Genomic DNA, 19366 nt, shown 5'->3' with positions numbered 1-19366 from the left:
ATTGCAATCTCATTGGATATCACTTCTCAGTCTTCACTCTGAGATCTGGCCAAACTGGCCCTCTCTTTGTTATACCCATACAATATTCCATCTCTCATCTTCCTCCCAGAAAATAAAGATTGTTCCATTTATTGTGCCTGTACCCACAACACTCACAATAGTGTCTAAAACACAGTAGGTACTTAATAAATCTCACTGATCAAAGTTTGAGAAGTTCTTTATGGAGAATATTCAAAAGCTACTAAAGCTTCAAATTGTACTCATATATATATATATGATATAAATATATATTATATAAACCACATTCAAAATGTATAGATATATATAATGTACTTAGAGTTTACATATAATATATAAATATATTTCTATATGATGCAATACATATATAGTCTCTCCCTATAGAAACAATCCCTAGTCCCAAGAAGCTTGCATTCTAATGAGGGAGATAAAGACAAATAAATAAAGGAAATAAATACAAGGTAATTGAATAAAAGGGAGTTTGGGAAGGAGGACACTAGCAGTTCAGAAAAATCAGAATAAAACTTAAGGAAGGTGGTTCTTGAACTATATCCTGAGCAAAAAAGTATACTATAAGGTATTGGTGAAAATGAAGTTCAAAGAGGAGGCACTAGGAATTGATGGGATCAAGATAGGTTTCTATAGAATTGGTATTAAGTATAAGAGGAATAGACAAGACTTTTCTAGTAAGAACCAGGAATAAAGCAAGAATTAAATTATTACCATTACTATTTCGTAAAATGCTGGAAATACTAGTTGAAACAATAAGACAAGAAGAAGAAAATTAGAGATAAGCAAAAGCCAAGATGAGATAATTATTCCTTTTTACTAATGATATATGTAGAGAATCCTGGACATTCAACTAAAATTAATTTGAGCAATGTTTAACTTTAGCAAAGTCACAGGATATAAAATGAATTTTATGTTATCGATATTTCTGAATATTAATAAGAAAACTCAGCAGGAAGGGAAAGAAAGATTTCACTTAAATAATGGCAGAATGCATGAAATACTTAAATCAATCTAATTTCAGTTTGTCTTGGGGGGATAGATCTAAAGATAGATCTAAATAATTGAAGGTGTCTTAATTGCTTATGGGTCGACCAAACCAACAAAAGAAAAATGATACTACTACCTAAATTAACTTCTTTATTCAATGACCTATGAATAAATTGCCAAAGGATTACTTTATAAAACTAGAATAATAAGGAAATTCATCAAGATGGACAAAAGATAAAGAATCTCAAGGAAAATAAGACCAAAAAATGGACAGAATATAATAAATTAGTAAACAACAAAATAATTTGGTACTGGTTGAAAATTAGTGGAACAGATTATGGACATAATATATATATATGTATATATATATATATGCAAATAAATGCTAGTATCCTAGTTTCAAATAAATCCAAAAACCCCATTTACTGAGACAAGAACTCATTATTACAAAAAACAAAATTGGTAAGGAAACTAGATAGCAATCTGGTTTTGACCCAACTCCTCAACACAATATAGTAATATTAGCTATAATAGTTGTATGATTGAATATAAAAGGCCAATAACAAACCAGAAAAACAAAGAGGAAAATTCCTTCAGATCCATAGAAAGATCCATAGAAAAATAAGAGTTTTTAATCAACAGGGTAGAAACAGGATCATAGAAGATAAAATGTACAGTTTTGATAACATAAAATGTAAACAAATATAACTAATACCACTAGAATTAGAAGGGAAACAGTTAACGGGGTTTGGAAGAAAATCTTTGTTTCATGTTTCTCTGATATGCCCAGATAAATAAGCAGATTTAAATTTATAGGCATTAGTCATTTCTTAACTAATAACTGATCAAAGTATATGAACATTTAAGCTATCAATAAAATAAGAAAAAATGATACAATTTATCAATAAAGAATTGCAAATTAAAATAACTAGGAGAATGTACTTTATATTGGCAAAAAAAAGGAAAATGAAAAATGTTGGAGGAAAATGGAAAAATAAGGCACATTGATGCATTAATTAACAATTTCCCATTAATTCCCAGGGAAGCATTTTTTACCTGTGTTCAACATATCACTGCAGCTTATGCATGTCATTTATCTCCAAAAGAGATCAAAGATGCCAAAGACGCACATGTTAAAAAATATTTATGGCAATTATTTTTGTAATAGCAGAGGACTGGAAGTTAAAGAAGTTTTCATCAATTAGGGACTAGCTTGATAGATTATAATGTGGAATACTATTGTGATATAATAAATAGTGAAGGGGATGGATTCAGAGAAATGTGGGAAAACTTGTATACACTGATGCAGAGCGAACTGAGAAAAATGAGGAGAGCAATTTATATAATAACATCAATGTTAAAAAACTCAATAACTCCAACTTTGAAAAATTTAGAACCTTTATCAGTGAAATGATCAACCATAATTTAAAAAACTGATAAAAAATTCATAGATAAGTGTTAGATTTAAGATGCAGAAGAAATTTTAAAAAGTTGTGGAATGGGGCAGCTAGGTGGAGCAGTGGATAGAGCACTGGCCCTGGAGTCAGGAGGACCTGAGTTCAAATCTGACCTCAGACACTTAATAATTACCTAACTGTGTGGCCTTGGGCAAGTCACTTTACCCCATTGCCTTGAAAAAAAACTAAAAAAAAAGTTGTGGCATGAGGGACAACAAAGTGGAGCAGTGGATAGAGCACTGACCCTGGAAACAGGAAGACCTGAGTCTAGCCTGAAACACTTAATAATTACCTAGCTGTGTGATCTTGGGCAAGTCACTTAACCCCATTGCCCTGCCAAAAAAAAGTTGCAGAATGAGACAAACATTTTTGTACAAAATACAAGAATTTGTTTTGCTTAACATTGCATATTTATTTCAAGATTTTCTTTTTCTAATTTTTAAATTGGGGATAGAAAAGGGAGAAATACAATAAATGCTTGTTAATTGAACAATAAAATGGGGGAAATATGTAGATCTTATATATGAAGATTCATTTGAACTTAACCTTAATAGGAAGCCAAGCATTCTAAGAGATGGAGGTGAGGAAGGGGCACATTTCAGAAATGGGTCCACTATTAACCCACTGATTAAAATATATTGTGCTTGTCCTTTATAGAAATGATCTGGCAATATGACATCTTTCATTGAAAAAATTAATTTAAAGTTATAAAGTTGTTCAAAGAAAGGACTGTTTACAATATGAGCCCCGAGCTCATAGACTAAATGATGAGAAATAGGCAGTAAAGAATTCTTTCATGATAGAGCCGCCTAAATCACTTCCTCAGTAGCAACACCAACAGACTTGTCAAGATGGGTGTTGTTGAAATGTTGGGGCATTTTGCTTTTCGTTAGTGTCTGTTGCTAACAGAGTCCAGGGAAGGATCTGGAGAAGGGGAGGATTAATGCATATAAACCTTTGGCAGTCTGTCAGCAAAAGTGAAGAGTTAGTTCTTTCACTGTGCCAGGAAACTCTGGCCCCAAAAATATGCTTTTTTGACCTTTAGCAAAATACTAATCGTTTGTCCTCTTCAATTACTATTGATATCCCCATCCTCAAATAATGAGTGTAAGGAGTATCATGTTTTACATTCTACATATTTATAAGGTTCCTGACAGCTGACCTTCTTGGGAGACTTTAATGGTTTCTGTCATGTTATTCTTTTGCATCAGGCCCAGAAGAATTTTGACCCAGTACAAATTGAGCAGGAGATGCAGGCCAAGCTACCACTGTGGAAACTTCTTCAATTCCCTTTGTCTCCTTTGTGGAATAACACCAAACGGTTGGCTACAATTCATGAACTCATGCACTATTGTACTAATGGTGAATAAATGTCTTAATTTTTAGTTTCTACTCATTTGTTCATGGGTGTGTACATGCATATATATATGCCATGAGATTATGCTCTCTTTTTGCTTTCAAAAACTTGATCTTTTATTTTGAGTTTGTACTCATTTGTTCAAAGGGTTGTGTGTATGTCTTTGTGAGTGTGTGTATGATATGGGATAACACCTATATTTTAATATAGTAACTGAATGTAGATTACATATTTAATATATATATCACATAATATAAATTTAATATATTAATTTAGTTTGGATTATATATTAATTTAATATGTAATATTATACATAATCAATATGTTATATATATGTAAAGTTTCATTGGTGAAAATAGTTTTCTAATTGTGAGACAAAACCCATGCTGAAACACTTTCTTTTTCATTTGAATAGTTGTGATATCCTAGGCAGTGTGTTATCAGTGACAATACTGCACTCAACTAAAGTGATTCTGAAAGTTTCCTCCTCTGGACAAAAGGCATGGGACATGAATTACCTATTATCATTTAATTCCCTTAATCAGTAACTGGAAAATTTCATGTGGATAATGTGCCTTTCAGAGGGGAAACTTTCCCCCCCAGTCTGACAGCAGTGAAGAATAGTAAGGAAATTATTGAAATGGAAAGACAGAGAGATCAGGAATTCAGGGAGGGATTGGATTCAAGACCTCTGAAATCCTTTCTGACTTTGCCATTCTTGCATTCTTCAGTTTAAAGCCTTACAATATAATGCTGCCTACCTCATCCAGGTAGTATACTTGTACTCAGAAATCTTGCCCTTTATTCATATTAATTCCATAGAGTATTTCCTGAAGTAATATTCAGTCCAAAATTTCTCCATGTCACTCAGGGTTCTTGATAGTGAAAAGCAATCTATGTGCACTTATTACATGCCTATTGCATACCGAGTCCTCATCCCCTTTTACCTGGACTATTGTAATAGTTTCCCTCATTCAAGTCTTCCTCTCCCTATAAACTGTCCTGTATACTGTTTGCAAAGTGATCTTCCTATAGCACAGATCTGACTGTCACTCCCCTGCTCACTAAAATCCCCTGGCTCCCCATTATCTCTAGGATAAAATGCAAACTCCTCTGTTTGGCCTTTAAAGCCCATCAAAGATCTTTCAGTCTTATTATATCTTCATCTACTCTGCAGAAGAGCTTGCTTGATATTCTATTCACAGAATCTCACAGATACTCCCCCATCCCTGGAATATCTTCCTTCCTCACTTGTTCCTCTTGGAATTCTCCTTTTCAGCCAAACTCCACTTAAATGCCACCACACCCACTGCCAATGCCTTCTTTTCAAAATTACTTAATACCATTTAAAATGGAACCTTCTTGAGGGCAGGAAATAGTTTATTTTTGACTTCCTGTGTCCAAAGTGTAACATGGTTCCTGGAAACATTAAACACATAATAAATACTTATTGAATGATGAACTGATTGAATGAATCATTGGAGATCTAAATTTAAAAGTAAGAAAGTTCTTTCCCTAAACAAGATTACACTTTGCCCTGCCAGCCATATTTTCGGCAGGACATATTTATGATTTTACTGAGCAAAACAAGACCATATATTATATGTTTCTATATCTGTCCTCTCTACCCCCAAAATACCTCGTTTTCTTCACCAATCATTTTTTCTTTTACTAGAACCTGGGATTAAGGGCAAGAGACCACCTTATACTTTCTCTCTACCCATTTTACCCATCTTTCTTCTTCTTCTTCTTCTTCTTCTTCATCCTTCCTTCCTTCCTTCCTTCCTTCATTCATTCATTCATTCATTCCAAAGTCAAGCTAAAATTCTGCCTCTCCATTTACCTTTCTCTGCTGATTCTGGCTCACAGTGATTCCTTACTCTGAACCTCTAAAAAATTTAGTCTCTTGATTACACATTACACACTTAACATATTTCATTAATTGGTATTCTACTACATTGATATGCATTATCCCTCCAAATATCTTTTACTTCTTTGTGTACCCCAAAGAAGGCAGCTGGATGCCACAATGGATAGAGAACTAAATCTTAAATCAGAAAGACCTGAGTTAAAATATGACCTCAAACATTTACTAGCTCTGTGACCCTGGGCAAGTCATTTCCCATTTTCCTAAGTTTCCTCATCTGAAAATAATCTAGAGAAAGAAATAACAAGTGACTCCAATATCTTTGCCAAGAAAACTCCACATGGGTCACAGATAGAACTCGACAATATCAACAGCATCCCACAGAACCTAACATATCTGAATGGCTGTAATTTTATTTTCTTGATTGTCTTTATATCTATCTATCTATATCTATATATATGCAAATATATACATATATGTGGGTTTGGGTATATACAGCATGTTTATATATATATATATATATATATTATACATACATACATATACATGTATATATTGAGTAACATTATAATGGTTGATAGTGTTATGCTAAGCCCAAATGTGACTTATAACATAAAAGTCATTCATTGTCTGTGCCCTTAATGAACTTATATCATGTAGGATTTAATGAAGATCAATAAATTATTATAATTCATGAATATGTTCTAGATTTTAACAGTCAAAAAGCTTTATCATTTGGTAATGCTAGCTGCAAGTTTTTTTGTTGCCTTTCATAGATGCATTAATCAGCTATGAAAACTGTGATTAATGCACAAGGGATAGATAAGACACAGTCAAAGACACAAAGTCTACTCAAGACGATTTCTTCTTTTTTTCTTCCTTCTTCCTTCTTCTTTCTTCTTCCTTCTTCTTCTTCTTCTTCTCCTCCTTCTCCTCCTTCTCCTCCTTCTCCTTCTCCTTCTCCTCCTTCTCCTTCTCCTTCTCCTTCTTCCTCAGAGGTTGAGTTAAATAAGTTGAGAATAAGCCAGAGTTGACCTTAGGCTCAGATCTTCCTGATTCAGTCAGATTCTCTAACTACTAAACTATATATACATACATGTCTAACTCATTAAATACTTTAAACATTTGATACTTACATTGAATTTAAAGTCTTTGAGAGTTCCTATCAGACGATTCTTCACTGTAGTCAACCAGACCATTTGGGGTCTTCTACTCAGGTCTTCTAAGAGATGGACTCCCTTATCAGACCCAAACTTTAGCCTTCTTTAGCTTAGTAGTTTCTATAAGAGCTTTGAGAAGCCAGGGTTGCCTCCATGCCACTGTAGACCTTTACTGGCATCTCACTACAGAATTTCAGAGAGAGAAGGATGGAAGGGTCATCTCCTCTAACCCATAACGATAAAACAGACAAGCAAACAAAAAACCTTCTCAAAAGCATGCCACCCAGCAAGGGATCTATTGAGTCTTTGCTTAAAGACTTCTAGTGAGGGAGAAACCTATCTATCTCTTTTGAGGCAGCCCTCTTTACCTTTGACAACTGTAGTTGTTCAAAAGTCTTTCTCTACATTAAGCCTAAATTGAATGCCTCAAACTTTTTGCCCATTGCCCTTACCACCACCACAAAGGGTCAGCAGAAGGAATCTTAGCTCTTTTACACATGACACCCCTATCCTCCTTCCCACCCATGACTTCTATCTTTAAAAAATCTGATTTATCTATTAAATAAATTTAATTAGGCTTATTTTAACATTTTTATAGTTAACTTTTCTCTTTTACTTTAAGATATGCAGGGTAAGTTCAAATCCAGATGTAGTCTAATGCTGGGACTCTAAGTCTATCTGACTTCATTGCCTCAACTGTAAAATAGCAGTTGTAATATCTTCTAACTCACAGAGTTGTTGGGAAGATCAAATGAGATCATTTTAAAGCATTTGTAAAGCCCAGCATACAGAAGGCACTTAAAAATGCTTGTTTCTCCTACTCCTTCACAGGTTTCCCCAAATTAAAAAAAAACAGAAAGAAAAGAAAGTCTTTGCTAAATTACAGTATTTTCCATGTCCAAAGAAATATGCATCTCATTCTGAACTTCGCATCCATCACCATAGATGAATATCGTACTTCATCCTATTTCTTCTGAATTAATTCCCCACCTTCAATGTACCATACTCAAAATCCCCCATTTATTCACCCAATCTTCTTAGGCAATCTGCTAATCAACTAGCATTTTAGCTTAATTAGCATTTAGTAACATGAGACAGACATTGGTCTAGAAAATTAGAATGTAGAGACAAAAACTGAACCATTTTTGACCTCAAGAATATATTCTATCTCATGAATTCTGTGTCCTTTATCATCTTATTGTTCTCTTCTGGACATTCTCCAGCTAAGAAGTATCCTGATGTATTTTTTAAAATATGGGGCCCAGAGTGGAAAGAAATTTCCATATGTGATCTAACTATCCCCTAATATTACCTTCTTATTCCTGGAAATTACAATGTAGACCAAGATTGCTCACATTTTTGGCTTCTGTCTCATGCAGCTGATTCTGGACTGACAGTTTACACCCACTTTCCCCTCTATCTCCCAGGTATTTTTTTTTTTCAAATAAACCACACTAACAAGCCTCTACTATCCTGTATTTGTGAAGTTTTTTTTTCCTTCTACTCATATAAGAGGTTAATATGTATTTTTATTCATTTCTATCTGATTTGTCCCAGTGTTGTAGCCTATTAAAATTTCTTTAGATCCTGACTATCCTCCAGTGTTTGAGCTATGTCTCTCAAATTTTTGATTCATCTGCAAATCTGATAACTGTGCCTTCTCTCTCTCTCTTTAAGACATTGATAACAATATCAAATGTTATAGAACTAAGTTCAAGTCTCTGGAAATATCTTTCCAAGGTAAAATTGAACTAATAGTGATGATTCTTGGGATCTAGTCATTAAACCAGTCTTCATTCCGGTGAATTATATTATCATCTGGTTGATAACATTTCTGTAAGAACCACATGACTTTCATGTACTTTGCTGAGCTCCAAGCAAACATTGCCAATAGTATTCTCTTGATCTAATATTTTGGTAACCATACTAAAAAGAGCTTTCTGAAAGGACTTCTTCCTGATAAAGCAATACTGGCTGTTTCTGACCACTGTTTTTTCCCCAGATGTTCAGATTCTTTAATAATAAATTCTAGATTTTTTTTTTTTTAGGGCAACTAGGTAGCCCAGTGAATAAAGTGCCTAAAATCAGAAAGACTCATCTCCTTCCTTCTCCCAGGTCTTTTTCAAACAAACTGATCCCAGAAACTTTCTACTTGTGTGACCCTGAGCAAGTTATTTGGCCCTTTTTACCCAGCTCCTCATTTGTAAAATGAACTGGAGAAGAAAAAAATGGCAAACCACTCCAGTATCCGTGCTAAGAAAACTCCAAATGAGATCAGAAAAAGTCGGAAATGACTGAAACAGCTGAAATGATGGCAAGGAAAATTTCCCCCCAGAAATTAATGCCATCTCCTCTGACCTATGGTTTTTAGGTTCTCTTCTCTTGCCTTTTTGGAGGGAGTAGAATTGTTGCCCAGTCAATGGCCTGCCTCCCATTCTTCACAACCTTTTTAATCCAACCAGCTTCAATATATTGGGGTTTTTTTTGTTTTTTTAGTTTTTGCAAGGCAATGGGGTTAATTGGCTTGCCCAAGGCCACACAGCTAGACAATTTTTAAGTGTCTGAGGTCAGATTTGAACTCGGGTACTCCTGACTCCAGGGCTGGTGCTCTATCCACTGTGCCACCTAGCTTCGATATTTTATCTTCAACTCATCTGCCCTTTTTTCATGTCATGCATTTGTATTTATCTTCTCCTCCCTAACCTTACTTTCATTATCTAGATGTCTCTTTTTAAACCCCAAGTTGGGGTTTCCTGTGTGCCCACATCAGTCTCTTCACACATCACTCTCTCATCCCTTGTTTTCCTTTGTATCTCCAGAATTTCATTCTTAAAAAACTCTCCCCGCCCCAAAGCTAACTTCTTTTTATAAAATTCCAATTTCTTCTAAAAGACAAATGATACTGATTGATAAACTACGAATCACAGGGTTTTAGAGTTAAAAAGATTCCTAGCAATAGCAACCCTAGAATCCCAACTCTTTCATTTTACAGACAAATAGCAGGATGATAATCTTTGGAGATGACACATTCTAGTATTTCATTGGCTTGGGGAGCCAGGCATAGGGTGAAGTGTTTTATATTTGGTCTTCACAATAACCTGAGAGGTAAGTGCTGCCATCCCTATATTACAGCTGATGAAACTGAAGCAGAGCAAAAATAATTGATCTGTCCAAGGTCATGGAGTTGGTAATTGTCTGAAGCAAAATTTGAGTCTTTCAGACTCCAGGTCCAAAGTTCTATCCGGTATGATCACCTAGGTTTAAAACTCAGGTCAGACTTGAGTTTAAATCCTGCCTTAGACATTTTCAAGATGTGTGACCCTAGGTAAATCCCTTAACCTCTCTTTTCCTCAGTCTCCCCCATTTTACAGATGGAATAATAATAGCACTTACCTCTCAGGATTTGGGGGAAGATCAAATGAAATATATCTATAAAGCACTTTCCATACCTGAAAGAGCTATATAAATACAAGCTTTTATCATCATTCTTATCATTATTATTAGAAGTTCCTAGAGTTCATTCTTTTGCCAGGTAATTTGGAGACAAGGTTATTGACAAACTGAATGCAGTTTCATATAGATAGCTTCTTTTCTATCAGATATTTGTGGGGAGATTTTAAATATTTACACATTTGGAAAAAAATTTCCCCTCATTGGTTTAAGATCCTGGAATTAAAGTTGCAGGTCCCAATTGGTTGTGCCTTCAAGAAAATCCTAATTAAGATTTGCTCCCTTGACCCTTCCCTCTCAACACTCAGGGATCACCCAGAATATTCCACTCTATTCCTCCTTTGCCTTTAGTTGATCTATAAGGGTGGCCTTCATTTTCCACATGGTTTTGACTCTGTTCCAGAACTCCTGAGTTGGAATGAAGTAGAAAGAGCCTTCAAAGTCTTTACTTTTGAATGTCTGAAATTAACTGAAGCAGATGATTTGGGAAGACTGAAGCCTCCTGAAACTGGTGCTGGGTCTGATTCTGAAGTATTTCACATCCCATGGGACAATCCTGCCAGATTTGCTAAGCAGATAAGACAGCAGCAACTTCTGAAAAGGAGTACAGAGATAACTCCATCAACTGTCACATCAGGTAACATTTCATCACAAGAATGAAAAATATTCTTCATTTTTATCATTGCGCTATTTTTTCCAATGTTGAAAGTCTTGAGCATCAATGTATTTAACTTAAGAATCAAGATTATAGGGGCTGCTAGGTGGCACAGTGGATAGAGCACCAGCCCCGGAGTCAGGAGTACCCGGGTTCAAATCCAGTCTCAGACACGTAATAATTACCTAGCTGTGTGGCCTTGGGCAAGCCACTTAACCCCATTGCCTTGCAAAAAAAAAAAAAAACTACAAAAAAAGAATAAAGACTCTTTGAGTTTGAATCTTTATAGATAACCATGGAGAAACCACATGGTATCTCTAATCTTTAGTCTCTTCATCTGTAAAATGGGGAAAATAATATTTGCATTATTATCTCTGATTTGTTCATATTTAAACAAATCACATTTACATGTCACTTTACAATATGCAAGGTCCATTATATAGACGATCTCATTTGACCCTCACAATAATATTGTGAAGTAGGGCAAAGGTGTGTGGGGAAATGTTTCACAACTAGTTCTCAAAAAACAATATCACCAAGACACATTTTTTCAGTTTAATCTTCATCATGAACATTTTCCCCCTCACTTTCTAAAGTACGAAAAATTGACAACAATAAAAAAGCTTTTATGATTTCTGGGGTATAAAATGTTCATATTATACATATAACAGCCAACTTTTGGATCAGTCCCCCTCCAGGTAGATGCCATTTATCACCCCCATTTTGCAGATAAGAGAATTGGATCTTCCAGAAGTTGAGTGACTTGCCTATGATCACAGAGTTAGCAAAGAACCTACATGGAATCTGAACCCAGTTGCTCTTGATGTGAAATCAACATTCCTATCAACTCTGCCATAAGGAAGGCATTTTTGTAAATATATAAGTATTATACAAATGTGAGGTATGACATCTCATGATTTGTGTTTTTATTGGATAAAATTACCTCCAGAAAAGAAATTGAAGTTTCCCTATGAAGATTGGATGGCAAGTGATATGGAGCTGAACCACCAGAAACAATCAGAAGAAATTAAAAGGAAGGCATCGACTATCTCTCCTACCCAAAAGCAAGCTGATACAAGCACTATAAAAATAACAACTGTTGAATACAAGAGTGAGCCTCAGCTTGAAAATAAACGATTAGAGCAGGATTCTGGCATCAAGCAGCCATCAAAATCGAAGTCCACAGGTAAATAAAATTGGGGCATAGAGCAAACTTTATAAAAATAATTAAAAAAACTATAGTCATGGTAATAATATTTGAGTTATTTTCATGAATTGACAGACCTTAAGTCTTGGGAAAGACCTCAGAGGTTGTCAATCCCCAACCCTCCAGTGTACATGAACCCTATTGTTGACACATGATAAAGGTAAGTCTAGCCCTCATTCTGTCTTCCTTGTGTAATTCCACTAATGGAGAACTCAACTGAATAGGCAAACCACATCATACCTAGAGAGTTCTCCATAAGGAAGTTCTTTCTTATATTGAGACAAAAATCGCCCTTACCAAAAGTTCTATCCATTGTTCCTAGTTTCCCCTTCTGGTGTAAAGCAAAGTATAATCAATCCCATTTCCATGTGACTATTTTTAAATATTGAAAGAGTGAAGATCCTATCCCTGTGTCTTCTCTTTTCCATGTTAAAGAGCATTGATAATCAAAAATATGGGTTCACTATGCATATGATTTTGGTTTCATCCTGAGTTTTAATTTCCTCTTCTGTGAATTGGAGATAATATTTGTTCTTCCTGTTCTTATAAGTCCTGAGAGAGATGATAAAGTAGAAGATACTGTGAGCTATTTATTTTCAGTTCCTCACTAGCACTAATAATCTTAATGTAACAGTATTTTTGCAATATGCTACATTGAGATAATTTTTATTCACTATAATACTAAGATGCTCAGCAAAAACAACCATTAGTGATGGAACAAGCAATAATCAAACTCTGTAGTGTATTGGGCAGCTAGATGGCACAGTGGATACAGCACCAGCACTGGAGTCAGGAGGACTTGAGTTCACATATGGCATCAAACACTTGACACTTAACCTGTGTGACCTTGGGAAAGTCACTCAACCCTGACTGCCTCACATCCTGAACTGTCTCTAGTTGTCCTGATTCATATCTGATCACTGGACCCAGATGGCTCTGGAGGAGAAAGTGAGGCTGGTGACCTAGAATACACCCCCCCCTCAAATCCAATTCATGTGCTTGTCATGGCATCACCTCCCTGATGTCCTGATCTTCATGAACAAAAGACAAGCAACAACATATATCAGGCACTATGCTTAGCATTTTACAAATATCCCATTTGATCCTCACAGCAAACCTGGAAGGTAGATGATGATGATGATGATGATGATGATGATGATGATGATGATGATGATGATGATTATCCCTATTTTACAGATGGGAAAACTAAAACAAACAGAGGTTAAGAGACTTGCCCAGGGTCACACAGCTAGACTCCCAAGCTCAGGGTTCAATCTATTGCACCACCATGCTGCCTTATTATCATGGTATACAAATGCAGTCTACTCACTATTACTAAATTTATGAATGAGGAAATTATTCTTCTTCAGGGCAGATTTAGTAGAATGAATGAACAGAGAAATATGAATCTGTTTCTGAAGAGAAATGTTTGGGAGTACATCCTCAGATCAGTAAAGACTCAGTTCTTCCTGTAGTTTCTCCATCTACATAAAGAATTCAATGAGGGGGAGGCTAGGTGGCACAGTGGATAGAGCACTGGCCCTGGAGTCAGGAGGACCTGAGTTCAAATACAGCCTCAGACACTTAATTACCTAGCTGCATGACCTTGGGCAAGCCACTTAACCCCATTGCCTTGCAAAAAAACCTAAAAAAAAAAAGAATTGCTGCACAATTACAGCAATAGTCCTGAGATTTTTTAAGACACTCAGCTGTCATTGGACGTTTTAACTATGTTCAATGTGTTATACTTAATAAAATAAAAAAGTGGAAAATGAGACATCAGGATGATTTTCAATAGCAAAAACTATTAGTTCTCAAAAAAAGTCTAATTAACCCTTCATTAACTAGAACATTCAATAACCAAACACCTCATTCTTCAAGGCAACATAATTGATAAGACCTTCCTTCCCTGAGTAATAGCAATGGGAAAATACATTTACTGGCTAATGGAAAGGTAAAATCAAGCTTGATTTATTCAAGGCTTCCCAGTATGTTCTTTTCTACTAAACATGCAGCCCCATTTGTTCCCTGGAGATCACATTTTGACCTAGGAATTTTTATTTCTTCCTTCCTTTCAGGTCCAAACAAACCCTTAATTCTGAAAAATTGTAACTTTAAAATCCAATAACTGGAATTTGTTCTGGAATGGGATTTCTTGCAAAGTTGGTGATTATGGATGATCTGGAGTGGTTGGAGGTCTTAGAACCAAGCCACTTTTTTGTCTTTCATTATTTTCAAAAAATGATATTGAAGTCTTATATCAAAGAGGTAGCATGGATTAGTGAACAGTATTCTGATCTTGGAATCAGGAAATATTGGCTATAAGCAGTGGTGCTATTCAGTCGCTTGGCAGAATTGATAGCTAATTTTATGCTGAGTTTGGCAAAACAGTGGATAATTTATTTGAATCTCACCGTAAGTGCTTCCTCTGATTTTGTGATCTTGGGCAAATAAATCATTTAATTTGTTAAGTACCCTGGACAATTCTCTGAGATGCAGAGATGGTCTAATCTACCTTGGTTTAAAAAAAAGGCATTTCCTCATGGGAGAACCTTATAGATATTTTTCAAGCTCATATCTCAGTCATGTATTTGTGCACCTGTTCAAACTCATTAACATGTAAATTCCTTGATATCAGGGACTTTAGTTTTTATGTGCCAAATGTGGAATATTTTTAAGATGAATTACATGCATATTTCCTTCCCCTTTGATCATTAAGGTTCTTTAGCATATTATATCACTCTAGATTTTTCAGGGCACCAAGCAATGTGTGAGTGTGACCTTTTTGGCAATTGATTATTATCAATATGGCCCCAGAGCCAATGTGGCTAATCTTGCAGCTGTAGCTGGAACAATTCCCAAGGGGAAAACACTTAATTGAATCTCATAACCTCTATTATATTCTCCTGGGAGATTGATGTTTAAACTTCATGTAAACATAAGACATTTTTCATGATTATTGAAAAGTATTTTTATGTTTCTACTCAGTTCTGCATTGCAATTCTCTTGATAGAATGTCTTCTGGCTATCTGGGTCAGGACTAGAATTCATCTTTTTGTTGATCATCATCTTCTATCAGAGCAGTAGATATCAGGGACTCCTCTTTTTTTGTCACCAAAGGGCACCCAATCACTAAACCTCTCAAAGCAAAGAGGTCTCCAAGCCTAGATACTTCCACTTCAGGATCTATACTCATTTATTTATGATCAAGAAAAAGCAAACACAGAAGGGGTATTGAAGAATTGAGCTGTGTCCTGCTGACATTTAGAAAAGCTGAAAAACAGTGGGTGTTTTGTTGGCAACTGTTCCATCCCCTTCCTCAAACAAACAACTGTTGCCACCTGGTGGCCTAACCATGTGAATGGGTAGCACAGCTCCAACTGTTAGTCACTGCATTTGTCAGTGCTGAAGTGTTCATTCATGTGGGTGATTAATCTTGAACCCATGTCTTAGAGATAGCTCAGTGTCGTTAAGTCATTTTGAAGATAAGAAAATTTCAAGGATGGATCATCCTTTGGGTTCAGCGAATAAAAATTTTGCTTTCTTTAATTATCCATCATGGATTTTTGCCATTCCAAAATACCTTTGACTAGTAGGTCAAAAATTATTTTAAAATAATTTTTATTATGAACAAATTAATAATATCAATAAAATAGAAACATAATGAGGAATATATCTCTAGGATTCGGATTAATTATAGCAAAGAAAAATAAGAGCATACACTTTAAGAAAAACTATTATTTTGTGTCCTGATTCATTTTCTAACAAATTTTTTAAAGAAAAGCCTATTTCAGCAGATTTAGAGCTGGCAGGGATGTTGTAGATTGTGTTGTACAAGCTCCTCAGTTTGCTAATTTGCCCAAGATCAAACAAACTTTGCACAGCAGAGACAGGTTTTTCCCTGTCTAAATCCAATATTATTTCAACTATACAAAGCTGCCTTCACATTCAAGCTGGTCATAAATTGATGAAATTTGGGGGCACAGAAACATTATATATGTTTCTCTAAACATACACAAAATATATAGTACTATATATAGTGAAGTTGTGTGTGTATTCACATATATTCACATATTCACATATATGCATGCTACATTTATATGCATACAGTTATATATGTATACATATATATATATGCGTGTGTGTGTGTGTGTGTGTGTGTGTGTGTAGGGCAACTAGGTGATAGAGCACCAAGTTCTGGAGTCAGGAGGGTCTGAGTTCAAATCCATCCTCAGATACTTGACTTTTACTAGTTGTGTGACCCTGGACAAGTCACTTAACCCTGACTGCCTCACATCCAGGACCATCTCCAGCTTTCCTAATCTATATCTGGCCACTCACCAAGATGGCTCCAAAGGAGAAAGTGAGGCTGGCCACTTAGCACAGCCCCCCTCACTCAAAACCAATTCATGTGCTTGTCATGGCATCACCTCCCTGATGCCATGGTGGTCTTTGAGATCTAAGGACAAGCATCATGTGTATTTATGCATAGTATACATATATGCAAACACCATGTATATACTACTAATTCAGCTTATATCTTCACTAAGTCTTTTGGGATACAGGTATATATATAGTATATAAGATATTATGTGAAGCATAGATATATACTACTATACATGGTAACTCTTGTTCCAGTGCTGTCTTTGTAAAATGTCTTCATCATCACAATCCTCTAAAGGAGGTATTATCTGTATTTTATGGATGAGAAATAGAGACTAAGTGATCTGTCCATGCTCAGGTAACTTTTTAATAGGTAAGATATGAACCTAGATCTTCTGACTCCAAGACCAGCATTCTAGACTTTACATGATGGACTTGCTCCTCTTTTTTTGTTATCTCTGGGTAAAATAGATTAGGAAAGCTGGTTTTTTCCTACCAGAGCATTAGGAATGAATTCATTTCTTGGTGAATGAAAACTACCAAGTCACACTGTGAAGAATGTATGCCTCTGAAAGAAGAAATGAGAAAAACAGGACAACTTCTTTCTCATTGTCCCATTAAACAATAGATTCAGAATGATTTTAGGATTCTGGAAAAATGACTAGCACATAATTTTCAGAACATATTTTGTGAAAGATAGAGGATTTATTTTCCTTTCTTTTAGATTCTGAAACTCGGGAGAAGAGTATCAAATATCCTAGAAATCTGGCAACCCTTGGAACAGAAGAATTTTTATTCCACAGATTTCATGTCAATTGCTCCAGGGACTCATGGAACATTGAGATCTATTTAAAGTTGTAATTAGATTGAGGTTTTTTTGGGGGGGTGGATGGATGTACATCATATATATATATATATATATATATGCACATATATAGATGATGTATGTTTATAAATACATACACACATTTTTACATATATATGAAACTGAATTTTACTTTATAGCATTGACCTGGGTCAAAGCACACACACATATGTGTATGTGTGTGTGTGTGTGTATGTGTATGTCAAACCAAATTTTGTTTTATAATGTTGACCTAAGTCAAAATGGAACCTCAACAGCTCAAGAGAAAAAAAGTTAGAGCTTAGTCAATAAAAGTTCAGTCTTGTTATGATCTCCAGGGAAGAAAAGAAGTTGGCACTTACATGATATTTGTATCACCTCCCTCAGAAAGCATAAATGTGGTCCTTTTTGTTAACAAAAAGGCACATGAAATCTGTGTACTTTACATCCATTAATTCCCTCTCTAGGCTCTTTTCCCCCCTACATGTCTACACCACCTATCTGAGAAAGAAGGGCACTTCCTATCCAGGTTTAATGTGTAATATCAACCAGTCCTAATGGGTGGATGGCACCAGTAGGATCAAAGTCACGAATTCGTTCTTCAACTGGACCAGTTAGCTTTGCTTTGTTATATGACCTCAGTTCACATACCTCAGTTCTCTTTAAGGAAGAGAATAGAATTTCAAAACAAAAGGTGGTTAATTCAACTTCAGTTCTAGCAAAATCTTAGTGAACATCTCATATAGGAAACAATAACTAAAAATGGTGAGGATAGGAAATGGACTTGTAGCTTCATTAACATAGGGAGCCCCTATAGAGGAGGAAACGCCCTCTACCAATGTACAGGGGCACCTTCTCTCCATTTATGGACTTAAAGAACTGTCCAGGGTCACAAGTGAGACTTGAAAAATCCTCATCTTCCTGACTCTGAGGTCACCTTTCTACCCACTATATCACAGAGATGCACAGCTCTTCCTGGAGGCAGGATGCCCTGAATTCAAATGTGATCTGATGTTTAGTCATACTGGTTGTGTTACCTGAGTAAATCATTTAGCATCTGTTTGTCTTAGTTTCTTCAAGTGTAAAATGGGGATAGCTATAGCACCTTCCTCTCAGGGCTGTTTTAAGGCTTAAATGAAACATTTGTAAAGCATTTAACATTCAGACTTTAAATAAATGCTTGTTTCCTTCCTTCCTTCCCTTACTGTGCTATTCCCTAAGAAAAAGCAAATATGGATTTGCCAACAATAGATCATGTCAGATTCGTTTCCTTTCTTGACAAAGTAGACTGGATTTTAAATCAGGGAATTATTCCAGATACAGTTTACTTAGATTTTGGTGAAGGACTTGACAAGTTGGTCGTGCTCCCCTAGTGGACAAAATGGAGACAGGCAGTTACACAATTAGATGAGGAACATTTTGAATGACCAAATGGGTTGATGTCAATATGGGAAGAGAATTCTCAGGGATACAAGCTTGACCCTGTGCTGGTTAAGATTTTAATCAATAATTTGGATAAAAAGTTGTATGGCAAATTTACAAATGACCCAAATTTGAAAGGGTTAGATAACATGATTCATGACAGAGTCAGGATCCCAAAAGATCTTGACAGAAAATAACATTGGGTCACATCTGATAAAATGTAATGAAAATAAAAATAAAGTCTTACTATTAATACAAAATAAAAACTTCCTAAATACATGATGGAGATATGCAACTAAACCACAGTTTGTCTAAAACTTATCTATAAGGGGAATTTTTTTTAATTTTTAAACATTTTTATTTAAAGTTTTGAGTTCCAAATTCTATCCCTCTCTCCTTCCATCCATCCTTCCTTTCCCCCTTTCTGAAATGGTAAGCAATCAGATATAAGTTACATACATGCAATTTTATAAAATTTTCAAATTAATCATTTTCTACAAGAAGAGTCAAATAAAAGAAAAAACGAAGGAAAGTTGAAATACCATGA

General features: G+C 35.4%; 1 protein-coding gene across 3 annotated transcripts in view; it reads left to right on the top strand.

The window, feature by feature from the left end:
* The window catches only part of SPAG17 (sperm associated antigen 17), a 248143-nt gene that overhangs the window by 118400 nt on the left and 110377 nt on the right, over positions 1-19366 (top strand). For all 3 annotated transcript variants that reach the window (XM_074188555.1, XM_074188556.1, XM_074188557.1), the window contains exons 13-15: positions 3686-3836; positions 10712-10945; positions 11913-12149. In XM_074188555.1, coding sequence (XP_074044656.1) covers positions 3686-3836; positions 10712-10945; positions 11913-12149 — 622 coding nt within the window. The remainder of the gene's footprint in view (positions 1-3685; positions 3837-10711; positions 10946-11912; positions 12150-19366) is intronic.

Source organism: Macrotis lagotis, chromosome 5, assembly GCF_037893015.1.
Source record: "Macrotis lagotis isolate mMagLag1 chromosome 5, bilby.v1.9.chrom.fasta, whole genome shotgun sequence".
In the NCBI taxonomy this organism is placed as follows: Eukaryota; Metazoa; Chordata; class Mammalia; order Peramelemorphia; family Peramelidae; genus Macrotis; species Macrotis lagotis.
Note: the sequence above shows the minus strand (reverse complement) of the source record. Positions and strands in the feature narration are given on the sequence as shown.